Source organism: Branchiostoma floridae, chromosome 2 (assembly GCF_000003815.2).
Source record: "Branchiostoma floridae strain S238N-H82 chromosome 2, Bfl_VNyyK, whole genome shotgun sequence".
Lineage (NCBI taxonomy): Eukaryota > Metazoa > Chordata > Leptocardii > Amphioxiformes > Branchiostomatidae > Branchiostoma > Branchiostoma floridae.
In genome coordinates this window covers 23602811-23617477 of record NC_049980.1, presented here as the reverse complement: position 1 = coordinate 23617477, position 14667 = coordinate 23602811, and the positions used below count along the sequence as shown (strand labels likewise).

The 14667-nt window shown below is 42.6% G+C and overlaps 2 protein-coding genes across 5 annotated transcripts; both read left to right on the top strand.

The window, feature by feature from the left end:
* The first annotated feature begins 578 nt into the window (after positions 1 to 578).
* On the top strand, positions 579 to 7024 carry LOC118409303. The gene is made up of 10 exons (XM_035810227.1): positions 579 to 735; positions 2114 to 2346; positions 2578 to 2740; positions 3073 to 3220; positions 3826 to 3965; positions 4145 to 4245; positions 4598 to 4766; positions 5039 to 5179; positions 5636 to 5764; positions 5937 to 7024. Exons 2-10 carry the CDS (start codon positions 2227 to 2229, stop codon positions 6131 to 6133), a joined length of 1308 nt encoding a protein of 435 aa, XP_035666120.1. The 5' UTR covers positions 579 to 735; positions 2114 to 2226; the 3' UTR covers positions 6134 to 7024.
* Positions 7025 to 7880: 856 nt separating this feature from the next.
* On the top strand, positions 7881 to 13976 carry LOC118409304. 4 transcript variants are annotated; one of them, XM_035810230.1, is made up of 10 exons: positions 7881 to 8292; positions 8951 to 9140; positions 9549 to 9708; positions 10221 to 10368; positions 10696 to 10835; positions 11223 to 11323; positions 11739 to 11907; positions 12355 to 12495; positions 12921 to 13049; positions 13674 to 13976. In XM_035810230.1, the coding sequence occupies exons 2-10, from the start codon at positions 9021 to 9023 to the stop codon at positions 13868 to 13870; spliced, it is 1305 nt and encodes a 434-aa protein (XP_035666123.1). In that variant the 5' UTR covers positions 7881 to 8292; positions 8951 to 9020; the 3' UTR covers positions 13871 to 13976. The 4 variants fall into 4 exon arrangements, with proteins under 4 accessions (XP_035666123.1, XP_035666122.1, XP_035666121.1 ...); XM_035810229.1 differs by having other exon boundaries at positions 8921 to 9140; XM_035810228.1 differs by having other exon boundaries at positions 7883 to 8292; positions 8963 to 9140.
* Positions 13977 to 14667: the final 691 nt, after the last annotated feature.

Sequence of the window (14667 nt, the reverse complement as noted above, 5' to 3'; positions counted from 1 at the left end):
AACCCTGTCTGACAGTGACCTTTTTTGTTCCAACTGCCTTTTGGTACATCGCTACCATGGACAACATCTATGATTAGAAACGTATGTCATTATATCGGGTGGGAAAAACACTCTTCTATCCGGGATCCTGGGTACATGGCAGGCCTTACTACCATTCTCGTACCCAGAAGCCTACAGTGATTGCCTCTTGTCGTCAGTGACGAAACATCGTACGTGTGTACATGCAATTGTCTCGTATCAGGCATGACTTGCAGAAACAACCTTGGTCCTGAAAAATGCAACTTGTGTGTATACATGCACACATGTCAAGGCTCACAGGGAAACTACAGGTGTAAACAAACAGCAAAAGGGGTTGCTTCTGTGTAAGACAACACTCAATCAGTCCATATCATGCATTATTATACCATATTGTTGTGAAGATATCGCAAAAAAATGCAATCCAATGGGCCAGGTCAAACAGCACAAAGGCTCTGAGTATGATACGGAGACACCGGGTATAGGTGTTACATGTAAATAGCGCCTATATCCTGCGTCACGTTGTCATGACAACTTCACGCATTTAAGGGGCGTTGAAGCGCTGACAGACAGGTGGACGCTGTCAAACCTGTCCGACCACTTTTGCTTCGACTGCCTTTTGGTTCATCGCTACCAAAGATAACATCTACTGTAAGAAGTGTGGGATTAAATATTGGGTCTGGCGGTAAGGGTCTCCAAAGGTAGCGACACAGCCTGGAGGTAAAAATGTTCTTAAATACTTCCCTGATAGTTCCTCTGTAGTATTATTAATCTGTATACTAGTATCGTAAGAGTGTTTTGCCATTTCAATATTCACAGGCACCCTCTCTACGTGGAATCGTTCCTACACGAACTTCATGAACTAGTTTGCAATTGCCACACTTACATTCTAACATTCTTAAGGTGCAAAAGCAGGGGAGGGGGGCTGAGCCAGGTAGGGCATTCCACTGAGGGGTTGTGTGGGAAAGAATGAGTATTTGACGGTCGGTGCGGGTGTCAATGGGTTGCTTTGTGATTCCCCATGGGGCGCCTCTGGGATGGCTTAAGTATACTGTTTGTTTAGATATGGATTTACTTATGTACGAGGTAAAAGGTAATGAGGCGGGTGCCTCTCTTCCATTCACTGAGAGAAGGGGCCACTCCAGGTCGTTGAGCATTTGTGCTACTCTGCTAGTTCGCCGGTCACTCAGGGTCACTTGAGCGGCACTACGTTCAGGGACCGAAAAACATGTTGGGGGATTCGAAATCCCTGTGTACGTTTTCACTAATAGAAATGTCATCAAACCTAGCTAGCCTACGGGCAAAATTTGAGCCTGAAAATGAAGGAAACGACGTTTCAGATAGTCACAAGGGACCTGCCTTGGAACTGCTTTCGCCTGCTTCTTTCACGAGACATAGTGAAAATATGTTTGGGGCGTGGGTCGTCGCCCTAAATTTTTTCTTCCGAAATGTCAGCAGAATTTGTTCCTCAAAATACAGGAAATGGTGTTTCAGAGGGTCCAGATTTCAACTTTCCCGGACCTACTTTGCGACGGCTCGTGCCTTCGCAGCTCGAAATGGTGAAAATATGTTGGGGGCGACGCTCTCAATAACATGATTAAAAACCATGTGCATTTTCAATAGAAATGCCATTGAACTTATCTTAGTCTGCCAGCAAATCTAGCGCCCTCCAAAATTCAGGAGATAGTGTATCAGAGGGTCAAGATTTCGAAATATTGTCGGGTAACATGCCCCCGGACCCCCAATGGATTGTAGCGTCTCCGTCGCGCCTTTCCGCTCCACGTGCTGAAAAATTGGGTCAGCGGTAAGAAATTTGCGTGTATCCTTTGTTGATATTTGGATCCCAGATGAAAGCGCTATTAATACATTCTAATTGGGACCTCATCAGCGCTTTGTTAGATAAGTGACCTAGGCCCTAGATGGGCAATGGGTCAAATTGCGCTGAACGACCCCTAAGACCCTACCGGCTTTGCTCGTGGCGTGGTTGATGAGGGTGAATCGCCGCAAATCGTCGGATAGTTTTACTCAAAGATAGGGATGGGACTTGACACATTTCGAGAGAGAACTTTTGTAACTGCATTGCCTCTGTCTTTGCCAGAATAACCTACAACAGTCGTCGACCTCCTTTACTAGACCGCAAAGCTGTGATCGAAGACCCCGAGTTTGTGTATAGTCCCTCCAGGGAGACTTCAGCAAGCCTGAGGAGCGACCATGGACTTAACCTCGCCATCTACCGCAGGCACAACTCCAGGAACTACCGGCGAGACCGAAGTACCAACAATTTCCTGGATGTTGCCATTTTTCCTCTTCCTTATGCCATGGATAATCCTGGTAAGGCTTCTTTGGACCCTTATGCGAGAATGTTAGAATGATGCCGTGGTATATTATGTTAATTCGTAATTCTGAAGAGGTTCTCAATGTCGTTGGTACAATGATTAACTTCCTGCCAAAATCTCTAATAACGATAATCTACTGGTGTAGTAAATAACAACTGCATACAGTAGTGGAGAATGTTCGGGCTGATTAAGTGACCACTTTGTTTGTGTTGCCCTCCCTCCCCAGGTTGTTGGCTGTTTTTTCTGTGCAGAACAATGCAAGCCTGTGCGAGAGAAAATAGGACTGGAAAGAAAGTATCGTGAAATAATGATGAAGAAGAAGACCAAAATTGAAAACACGGCAGTGAGCTTTAAAGCTTCTAGTGCTAGGATGTCTACACACCCTAAAGGTATACTTACTAAAAGTTATACACGTTATTTCTTACACATGTCAATAATCAAATGTTGCTTTAATCGATATTTACGACTTCGAATTCTTTTGAAACAGTTGAAGACGAAAGCCCGACTTGTCTGTTATAATGTTATGTGGATTTTGTAAGTGTAGTTTTCTTTTCTTCGCAAATGTCGAGAATTTAGGATTATTTTACATGTTTGTCTTAATTAAACTACAGGCTTCGATTGTGATGAAGGGGATCTATGAAAATGCCTTTTGCTATAAGTACTACAAATCACAGGTATTGTAAGTGATAAGTTCTCTTAATCTTCCCCCAAACCCCTGTAGTATTCTCCACCATGAGTCCAGACCGTCAGGCCATGCTAAGGACATACAGGAATACAATCATCGACAACATGAAGTCCCCGACCACAGTGGCGTCTTACCTGGCCCAGGAAGGTGTTATTCCTGAAACCATGCTTGACACAATGGAAAGGTGACCTTTTCTACTTCCATATTCCCAATCCCATTGTATCGAAACCTTCGAAATGTGTTTATCGTACGATAAATTGAAATCTTGATTTGCGAAATTTACAAAGAATAATTACACATCACGTTGACTTGAACTGGGAACACCTAAAAGATGCCTATAGCTATTGTCCGTATTTCCTGTTTTTGTGGACAGCATAACTTGAGAAGCTATCGGTGGATCCTAATGATATTTGGTAGGTGAGTAGGGGACGGGATCCCGGGAAACAAAGTTCACGATAATGGGCCCCTAGTGGCTTCCAGTGACCAAAGGTGGTATATCACTGCACCCAAGATGCATCAAGCTTGCGTCACTACGGGGTTCGTTCACTGCGTCACTGTTTTGTTATTTTCTCCAATTTTTCATAATTTAAGCTGAAGAAAAGCCAACGGTGAGTCTTCTTATATCTATTCTCGGTGATAAATACACGAACCATTCAGATGCAAACTACTGTATACAATTGCCTGCAAGTCTGTCTGTAAATACTGTATACGGAATACCAATCATCATCATCATTCCTAAGGTACTGACATGGCCTTGAACTAGTTTCATCATCATTTGATGCCCTTCAGCCAGCCGACACCAGAGGACAAGTCTAAGAAGCTGTTGGACGCCCTGCCCTCGTACCAGGACGAGTCATACGGCTGCCTGTGTGCGAGTCTCAGAGAACAGGAGCAGCTCCACTGGCTGGCGGACACATTGGAAGGAGAGGGTACGTCGCACTAGATCTTATGTAACCGAGGAAAACGTGACAGATTTGATATTGTATTTAGTCCAGCAGGATGGAGGTCTTACATGGGACAAAACAAGAATATTTTCTTCTGTTTCACAATTTTAAGTTGATTTCTTGTATTGTCCCAGCTATAACCTTTCATATTTCCTTTCCGATAGGACTGTCAGTCGACAAGAAGAGGCGGATAGCCAGCCATAGACACCTGCTGGTGAACAAGATGAATCCTGACGTCATCGTCGCCCATTTATCTCACAATAAAGTAACTATTACGTGACCACATTTAAGCTAATTCAATCCAAGACCGGGCGATCAGGCGTTTTTCTGCCAATGGAAGAACATTCACGCGTCCAGTTTTCATGGAATCTCTGCCTTTTAGAACAAACATCAGCGGAAAGACATCATCACACCGTATTGATCTGACTTTTGATATCAAAAATGCATTCATTACTGATGATAATGTATAATGTACTGATGTATAAGGCATCTTCTGCTACCCATTGCATCATCAACAGTAAAGCATTTCAGGAATTTGCTCTTTCGAAATTAAGCTAACTTCGTCTAATTAAAACTTTCCAAGGCTCCAATTTCATAACATAGCTGCCTTTCTGTAGGTTTTCACCAGACACATGGCGAACTGCTGCCTCAGTGCGAAGTCACGAGAAGACAAGAACAAGCGGATTCTTCACCTGCTGCCCTCCCGGAGTGATCGAGACTTCGGTGTTTTCTGTACTGCCCTGAGGACAGACGACCAGTCGGCCTACCTTGCAGACCTTCTGGAGGGTAAGACGGGAGCTAATGGCATATTTCACTACCAATCTTTCTATAACCTGCGCGCTCAGGAGACATGTTGGATGAGGTGAGGTTGAGTTCACGGCAGGGCGACATCAACAAAAAAGTAAAAGTGGGATGAAACACTTTCATAAGGATTAAACGCTGTGACATTTCATCTAGGCTTTAGGATTGACAAGTAACTTTATGGTACATCTTTAGCTGTGACTTCAGATTCAGTACAAGCCTATGCCAAAGACTTTGTGCTTATGTATAAACTCTAGGCGAGGGTGTCGACCTGAACACGAGGATCATGGACGAGGAAACTGCCATAGTGAAGAGTAACGTACAGATGCAGAGAACCCTGAGGGCCAACGACACTGCTGGTTCAGTTGGAGAAGGGATGAACTCGGGCATAGAGCTGAGTAAGAAAGACTTTAGTTTTTACATGTTTACTTCGCACCTACAGATTCGTCATTATTGTAGTATATCCACAGTTCTCAAAACAAGACGCTCTGTACCGCATATAACTTATGCTAATGTTTCATGCAAGATGGAGGCACTCTCAATAGGGACTTGCGCTCCCCTTTTACAACATCAGTTCCCTTCTTTAAAAGTATCATAGACAGCTTACATCATACTACTTCGAAGTATATGTAAGCATATATTAAGTTCCTTTGACTGGTACTTATGTAAACATCAGTTATGATATGTGATAACCAATGTTGTTGAACTTTCATGAGCAGACAATGCAAACATCACTGTTACTAACAAAAAAAATAAAGATAAATGACTTGAACAAGCATCAGAATCATTGATTTTATTTCATATGCAAATGTAGCATGCACAATGATGTACTTCGCTCATCCCTCTACATGTAGGTCCGAACGTGAAAGTAGACGAGTCACAGGAGATGAGCTCTGTGGGACAGACGGGAGGACTCATGTCCGCGGTGTCGTCTGCCGTGGTGCCAATCAACATGCCTGTCATCTTGGAAGTGAGCGGAGAAGGTAGGGTCGTTTTTATTAGAAAGAAAGGCAGCATTCTCTTACCATTATCAGACACAAAGGATAGATACTATCTTTAAGTCCAGGCATAATTAGCATACCAATAATCATAAACAAATATCAACGACGACGGACTGTCAGCATCTAGCAATTAACTATTTGTTTCTGTTCATAGTTGACGGTGCACAGTGGTTTTATAACGGAGAGAGCCTCACCAAGCGCCCCGGGTTCCGGTCGACGTCAGACGGCTTCCTACACGAGCTGCACATCGATCAGATGACCCCTGACCTGGACGGCGCCTACACCTGTCAGGGACGTGCACCTGACGGCGGGACCGTGTCGTGCGAGATCTCAGTCACAACAGTAAAGTAGGGCTTGAAGAGTCAGGAAATGATTTGGAGAATAGAGGTCAGGACTGAGTAACGCCGTTATAGTAATTCTAGAGTGATACTCCATAGGGCGATGTAAGTTTAGGTAATTATGCTGCTACTAATCAGGAGATCTTCAATTTTAAAGAATGATCAAATCTAGTATAGAGTATCTGTATCTATATCATATTGATATATTAGATGTTGTACATGATATAGATTCTAAGATATACAGTATAATGCAAGTGTAATAGTACAACTTTACAAAAGACTACCCGAAGACTACGACGGATTTCGCAGACTATCCCAGTAACATATAGTGAATAAGATACTTTTTTCACAACCCTTCTTTATTTACACTAGACCAACGTTTCGGTGACGTCATAGTCTACCTGTTCCTAAACCCTATAATCAAGATGCAACAATTCGTCACCAATGATTAAACTATGACATGTGTCTCTATTATATTTGCGTATCATTTATACTGACATGAACACGCGGTTACCATTTAATCGCGTCAATAAAGTTTTATTTGGTTTGGTCCTGAGTCTGTCAGTGTGAGTTCGAAGTCGATAGGCTTTTATTTTATCCAACGTGCCCTGATTCTTATTTTCCGAGTCGACCTATTGGTGGACACATTTAAGTCGTGGCTGTCGTCGAGTACGGTAGATGTCAGTTTGATTTTTTTTGTTAGCTTTCAACATGTTTTTGCATTAATGCTTGTTAATCTGATTGATAGAGCAAAATGACGTTCAGTATGTCGTTATGAACTTAGTAAATACATACGTTTGCTGTCTGCAGAGTTTTGAGTTCGATACGTTCTGCAGAGAATTATCTTCTAACAGTAGAGTTAGTGCATTTTGCTTGCAAGTTTATCGGTTTCTAGAATGTATGCGTAAGTGTATTGTAGGTATTCATGCCGTGTTTTGACAATAGATATACAGTAGGTGACTTAACACACTGTCATCTCTATGACTTCTGGCATGTGGGATATTACAAAAGCACCCGGGTCACAACACTTTATAAATTATGATAAGGGAATATCTGAATAGCTTGAATAGCATTAACATACTGTGACTTAACTTTTCAGAAGGCCTAGGTGGGGCATTTAAAGTATTTCCTGTTAAGAACTGAATCTACCTACGGTATCCTAATGTGCTGTATAGTGCTGTATAGTGCTGCTTAAGATTTTTGCAAGTTTCAGAATAAACTTTTTCTAAAAAGATCGTTTTGTTTCCTACTGGTTAGTCACATCCGACAGTAGAAACACCATTGATGGGACATAGATAGCCCCAATATTAAAGAACACATCTGCCCACTTCTGTAAGACACAAGATTGGAGTGCATGACCCCGCTGTCCAGTGAAGACACGGTTTATACCCTCGGGCGCACACATGCCATTGCATGGTACCAGGCATGACTTGCAGAAACAACGTGGGGCCTGAAAAATGCAACTTGTGCATGCAACACCTGCCACGGGTCACAGAGAAACTACAGGTGTAAACAAGCTCTCCCAATCTATCAGCAGGAAAGGGCTGCGCCTGTGTAAGACACTCGATCCTCCGTCCATACTATGTAAAACATTCTTAGACGCCTGTAGTAACAATGCAACTCCCTTTCTTGGGCTATTAAATCTTTAGTGAGAGATTGAAAGATATCGCAAAGCATGAATGTGCCCCAATGTGACAAATGTATTGTCAGGACAGTTCAATTTGCACAATGTGGGAGGCCCTGAGGCACCACTATAGGTGTTAGATAGCGCCCATACAGGTGACCTCCGTCACGTTGTCATGACAACTTCACGCCTTTAAGGGTCAAGCGCTGACAGACAAGTGGAATGCCTGCCAAACCTGTCCGACCTCTTTTGTTCGAACTGCATTTTGGTTCATCGCTACCAAGGAAAACATCTGTGGTTGGGAACGTAGGATTATCTGGAAGGTTGGAACTTGTAGTGACAAATTCTTCAATCCCCTGGTACGTGACAGGCCTTGTTGCCATTCTCGTTCCCAGGAGCACTCAGTGATTGGCTGTTGTCGTAAGTGACGAAAATTCGTTAACGGCTGGGGATGTCAGGTGGATGGACCTCTGCTGACTTGGTTTAAAGGTCAAAGAAAGGACACCCGAGAATAGAACTTGTTGCAGTCACTCGCGCCTTTGAATACGGTACGTGTCAGCTCCAACCATTCTGTCACTTAAAAGTCAAGACAGTTATCAACATAGATAAATTGGGAAGCTTTGTCGTGATTGAGGCCTTTATAGGCGCGGTCTTAGATTCGTCGTACGGTTTGAAATCGTAGGATTTTCAATTAGACAGAGTCAACCACCGACGACCTTTTCGGTTACAAGACAATTTTGTTCGAGACATGCATGACTATGTCCTCAGTTAACATAATCGCACGACTCGTACTAATATGAGCATGACTGTGACCAGGCCCTATCAGCGATCCAGAAGGTAGAAATGTAATCTTACTAGTTACTATAACCAATGACGTTATAACGTCCGAACCTTGGTTCAAGGAGTATATTCACCTGTGATAGTATGTGTAAACATGTACGAACGTAGCTGCATGTAAGAGTTTAAACGGCATTTCGTGGGTTTAACTTTTTCAAAGATGCAACTTCCTCTCTTAAAAAATACCAAGGAGGTTTCAACTTCCTTGTCGTTACAAATCAATAGTCAACTTGTCTTAACATTGGGGAATGAGTCCCGCGAGAGGTGATTACTCATCAAGAGACAGAGAGAGACAACCCTGAAGGCATTTTGTAACTGCCTTGCCTTTGTCTTTACCAGAATAACCTACTTTCTGACGATCTCCTTTACCAAACTGCATAGCTGTGAGCGGAGACTCCGAGCAGGTGAACAGTCCCTTCAGTAAGACTGAGGAGTTGCCATGGATTCAACGTCACCACCCACAGGGGGTGCAACTCCGGGAATCACTGGAGAGTTTGGCGCGATAGCACTTGCCTGGGTCATACCATTTCTCTTCTTCCTCGTGCTGTGGATTGTCCTGGTAAGGCTTCAACGGGCATGGTCTCAATATAATGCCACAAAAGACATCAGTGTTAGTGGGAAATTTATGATTTTATTATAATTCTCGATAGTTGTAAATTGTGACAATAATATCGACATGTGTGCAACATCGATCTTACTGCCATTCAGTGCCGTGGGACGAGACGAATTATTTCCGGGTGATTGTTTTCCGTTAGACAAACTCGAGATAACAGAAAAATTCTTTCTAGCTAGAACGCTGATTTATTTAGTTTTTGAAGAACTATAGTAAGGTGAAATTCTGAACCCGTTCAATACTCAAATTCCTCTGTCAAAACCATATAGCAACGATCTTCTATCGGCGAAGTAACTAAAGGCTACATGCAGTATTTGAAATCTTCACAAGACTGATTACGCCCTCCCTCCCCAGATGGTGTGCTGTTGTTTCTGTGAAGAACGATGCAAGCCTGTACGAGATAAGATAGGACTGGAGAGAAAGTTTCGTGAGTTAATGGGGAAGAAGAACAAAATGGACGACACGGCGATAAGCTTTTCTGCCTCTGAAGCTAGGATGTCAACACGCTCTAGATGTATGTATCATTAACTTATTTGAAATGGAACTAAATTAAATAACGTGTGGTGTAAATGCCACTGACAAAACACGTAAACTACATCCTACTGCTCCGGGTTTGATTAATGATAAGTTTACCGCAAAACATTGCTAATACAAGTGTGGGGTGTGTCGACTTAAATCCAATTAGTCTAAAGATAAGACAATTAGAAGACTTTGTGTCTAAATCTAAATCTGTTGTATGTGAATATTTGGATAAACAACGGACTTTTTATAATGGGAGTTTCGGTTGTGATAAATAAGATTTGTGAGGATGACTTTCATGAGAGCACAACAGATCACATTTGATGTAACGCTAGACTCAACATGTTGACTTATCCATTTCTATAGATACATTTATTCATATATGTCTATTTATATGTACTGTAAGCAGTTGCTATAGACATTACGAAAGTCGCTGTACTTTTGTTGTGTCAATAAAGATTTCTTATATTGATAAGCTGTCATGATCCCCCTCCCCAAACTCTGTAGTATTCTCCACCATGAGTCCAGACCGTCAGGCCATGCTAAGGACATACAGGAATACAATCATCGACAACATGAAGTCTCCGACCACAGTGGCGTCTTACCTGGCCCAGGAGGGTGTTATTCCTGAAACTACACTTAACGATATAATAAGGTGACGTTTTTACTATAATATTCCTAATCTTTCACCAGATATCCTGTCTACTTTTCCTGCTTCCCATATTCCTGATCCTACTGTACCATAAGCTTACGCCTTCGACATTTAGATAAAACGCATCTCACTTTGTGTGTATGTTACTATGTTGACCTAAACGTGAGAACACCTATGAGCCGTCAAAACCTACCTGAAGCTACTATCCGTCTTTTTTGTGAATCTTTTCTGTGAATATAGACATAGCTCTAGTCTAAAATGGAAAAGGGAAAGAACCATTAAACCAATAATCTAAATATCGTAATTCAATCATCATTTGATGCCCTTCAGCCAGCCGACACCAGAGAGCAAGTCTAAGAAGCTGTTGGACGCTCTGCCCTCGTACCAGGACGAGTCATACGGCTGCCTGTGTGCGAGTCTCAGGGAACAGGAGCAGCTCCACTGGCTGGCGGACACATTGGAAGGAGAGGGTACGTCGCACAGCACACTAACTAAAGATCTTCTGTAAGGCTCAGGTCACAATTGGAAAAAGGTGTCCCTGCCGGGCAGTTCACGGACTGTGGCCCCCTATAGCCCTGTGGGACACCTTGCGGCTCCCGAGGTATTTTGGGTCCCGGTCGGGCACCTGGTTGAAGTCGGACTTTAAATGAACCTGGGACAAATTTGTTACATGCGATTGGCACCTAAGCCTATACGTACCCGATCGGTCCTGGCAACTTTAAATCGTGTCATCTTGGATATGAGAAAGGGATTTTACATAGACTAAGAAAGGATATTCCTTTGACTTAAGCAATTCTCAATAAATTTTCTTATATTGTCCCAGTATTCACCTTTTTCAATTTCATTTTTTCGGACAGGACTGTCAGTCGACAAGAAGAGGCGGATAGCTAGTCATAGAAACCTGCTGGTTAACAAGATGAACCCTGATGACATCATCGCCCATTTCTCTGACAATAAAGTAAGTGATACATTTTTCTGTCGCGTAGCTGAAACTTTAATGTTTAAGGCAAGACCGTGCGAGCCAGATATTGCAAATGATTCCTTTTGTTTAAGTGACGTCTTTTTTGACATTTAGTCAGACGTGACAGGTGTTGTTCCAATGGGATAACACACATGAGTCCATTTTCTCAAGAAATAAGAAAATGATCATCATCTGTTCTAGTTGCCTTTGAACTGTCAGAAAAGCATTCATTACAGATAAATATGGGTGACGTCTCCTACTTTTCACAACAACATAACAACAACTGCGTCCTTGGACCAAGAATGATTGTCCGAAGCTAAGCATTTCAGAAAATTGTTCGGTGAAAACTATCTGAAACGTGAAGGCTTCAATGTCATATTTATCATTTACCTTCATAACTACCTTTCTGTAGGTTTTCACCAGACACATGGCGAACTGCTGCCTCGGTGCGAAGTCACGCGAGGACAAGAACAAGCGGATTCTTCACCTGCTGCCCTCCCGGAGTGATCGAGACTTCGGTGTCTTCTGTGCTGCCCTGAGGACAGACGACCAGTCGGCCTACCTTGCAGACCTTCTGGAAGGTAAGATTCTTAGGTACTAAAGATATATCCATATTCACGTTTGCGGAAAGGAAGCATGTAGTTTTACTCCGTTTCTTCCTCTTCCTCTTCTTCCGTTCCAAACAATAAGGTCGATGACCTGGACTAAACCGCTGCTACCATGGTTACTGGAGGTGTAGCAGACACACTGCGGCGTTCGATTACATAATGTAGCAAGTGGCAGGCCAGAGTTGGAGGGGCTGGTCACCACATATATGAAAGTAAGAATAAACGGTAATTTGTTAGATTAGACCACGTAAAAATGAATATTATGTCTTTGCTGGCAAATCTTGCTGTAACATGTATCCAGAGACTTCATGATCATGACTTGCGGTAGAGATCACAGCAGGCTAATGTCTAAGATGAAGCGCTTTGATAATAGCCTATGATGAAGACGATTGTCTGAGACTCTATTTGTGTAAACCCCAGGCGAGGGTGTGAACTTGAACACGCGGATCATGGAGGAGGAAGCTGTGATGATGAACAGTAACGTACAGATGCAGAGTACCATGAAGGCCAACGGCACCACTGTGTCAAACGGAGAAGGGATGATGTCGGGAATCCAGATAGGTAAGGAAAAGATTAGTTTGAACATGTTTATTTGTCACCTACAAATCCATTGTATATAGCTGTGGTAAAGTTGGCGAAGTTACAGTGGGTTGTATAGGAGTCTCGGCACCTTGTACAAGCTGTGAATGTAATAGGTTGTAGACACTTTCTTGATAATGTCGCCAACTTTCAAAAGTTTTTTTTTCTCATCAAATGTTGAATATTTTTGACAGCCTACATCATACCGAAACTTCAAAGCATATCGCACATGTTCTTATGTGTCTTTGTATGGTAACGGTGTTATTTGTGTTAGCATCACTTTGATTTCACAAACGCAGACATGCGTGAGCAGGCATTTTGTCATCAATGTGACCTTGCATAATCATCGATTCCATTTGATGTGCAAACGTACCCTGGACTGTGATATACAACCCCCATTCTTCTAGGTCCGAACGTGAAAGTAGACGAGGCACAGGAGATGAGCTCTGTGGGACAGACGGGAGGACTCATGTCCGCGTTGTCGTCTGCCGTGGTGCCAATCAACATGCCTGTCATCTTGGAAGTGAGCGGAGAAGGTAGGGTTGAATCACTCCATGTTTAAAAGTTCAAGTACGGTAGAGGTACGAATAAGTTAAGGTTTTATATGCTAGTTCCGAATTGTCGCATATTCTTTTAGGTTTTGTTCCTTTGGTCAAGGACATCATAGAATAGTACCAGTAGTCATGATTGCACGGTTTTTGCACCATTATAGTGCACAGCATAGATGACATACATTAGGTCATATATTGAGATCATCAGGCATTAAGATAGATTGACAGGATATTGCATTTCGAACTAGAAACCAAATCGCTTAAAATCCTGGACGTCCAAATGTAACGCTAGTTCATCTTTATCCGTAGGATAACCATTATCCGTTCTTTTAAAGAACAATGTATTTAGGGAAATCAAGTCGACAGATGATGGTTTCAAACTGTATTGTGAAAAAAGTACGATTTGAAACTACCTTCCACCGACTTGATATCTCTGGATACCCTATTTAGCAACACAACGGATATAGGTTACCCCGCGGATAAAGGTGAACTAGCGTTGATTATATCAATAAACAAGTATAAACGTTAGACAAACATTGAGGGCGACGATCGGTCATCGTCGGGCACAATGCGTTAAATGCTTAAGCTGTTTCATATCTTTGTTCATAGTTGACGGTGCACACTGGTTTTATAACGGAGAGAGCCTCGCCAAACGCCCCGGGTTCCGGGCGACGTCAGACGGCTTCCTACACGAGCTGCACATCGATCAGATGACCCCTGACCTGGACGGGGCCTACACCTGTCAGGGACGTGCACCTGACGGCGGGACCGTGTCGTGCGAGATCAAAGTCACAACAGTGCAGTAGCGCATTACGCGCCCTTTCTTCTCCAGCAAGGACGACATCGCTGAGACCTTTAGTTTGACAGATCGCTCGTGTCATAGATGAAATAACTAAATCTTTTTACACTTTGTGTGTTTTGTCGTAAGCCAAATCTTGTCTCGCTTTGTGTGTTTTGTAGTCAGTCATACCTTTGCATTTTGGATGCTATTGAAATTATAAAATCAAAGTTTACATAAATCTTATTCAGGTCGCAGTGAGGTAACAGTCCAGTGGAATGCATATATGGGGGCCTAAGAAGCGTGGGGCTGTGCATGTATCGGAGAACAACGGTCTGGTCGGAGTAATGCTAAGTTAGAAGATTTAAGGTGATGAGGAATTGTATGTTTAGGTGATTAATTTACTGTTCATCTAGAATATTGTCCCACACTGTATCACACTTGTCTGCAATTTGTCTATATATCAGGTGCTCTATGTGAAATCTAGGGTATACATTTTATATTTACACAGGACTACTGGCAAGGGATTCGTTGAATGTCAAGTATCACTTTAATGACAAATAGTTTACCTGTTAAGAAGCATTTTATTCAAGATATGTCAATCCAAAAACTAAATGATGATGAGCATTTTCAATGTATCTACGTATTACACCACCTGACATGCAGAGGCTGGAATCTTTGTCTCGCTAACTATAATAAAGTTTTATTTGATTTGGTTATGAGGGGCTAATTTGTTAGTTCGGACTCGATATTGTATTTGATCCTAGCAAACCCACACGTAATGACGTAATGTATTGCCTGATCGAGGTGTGGCTGTCCTTGAGT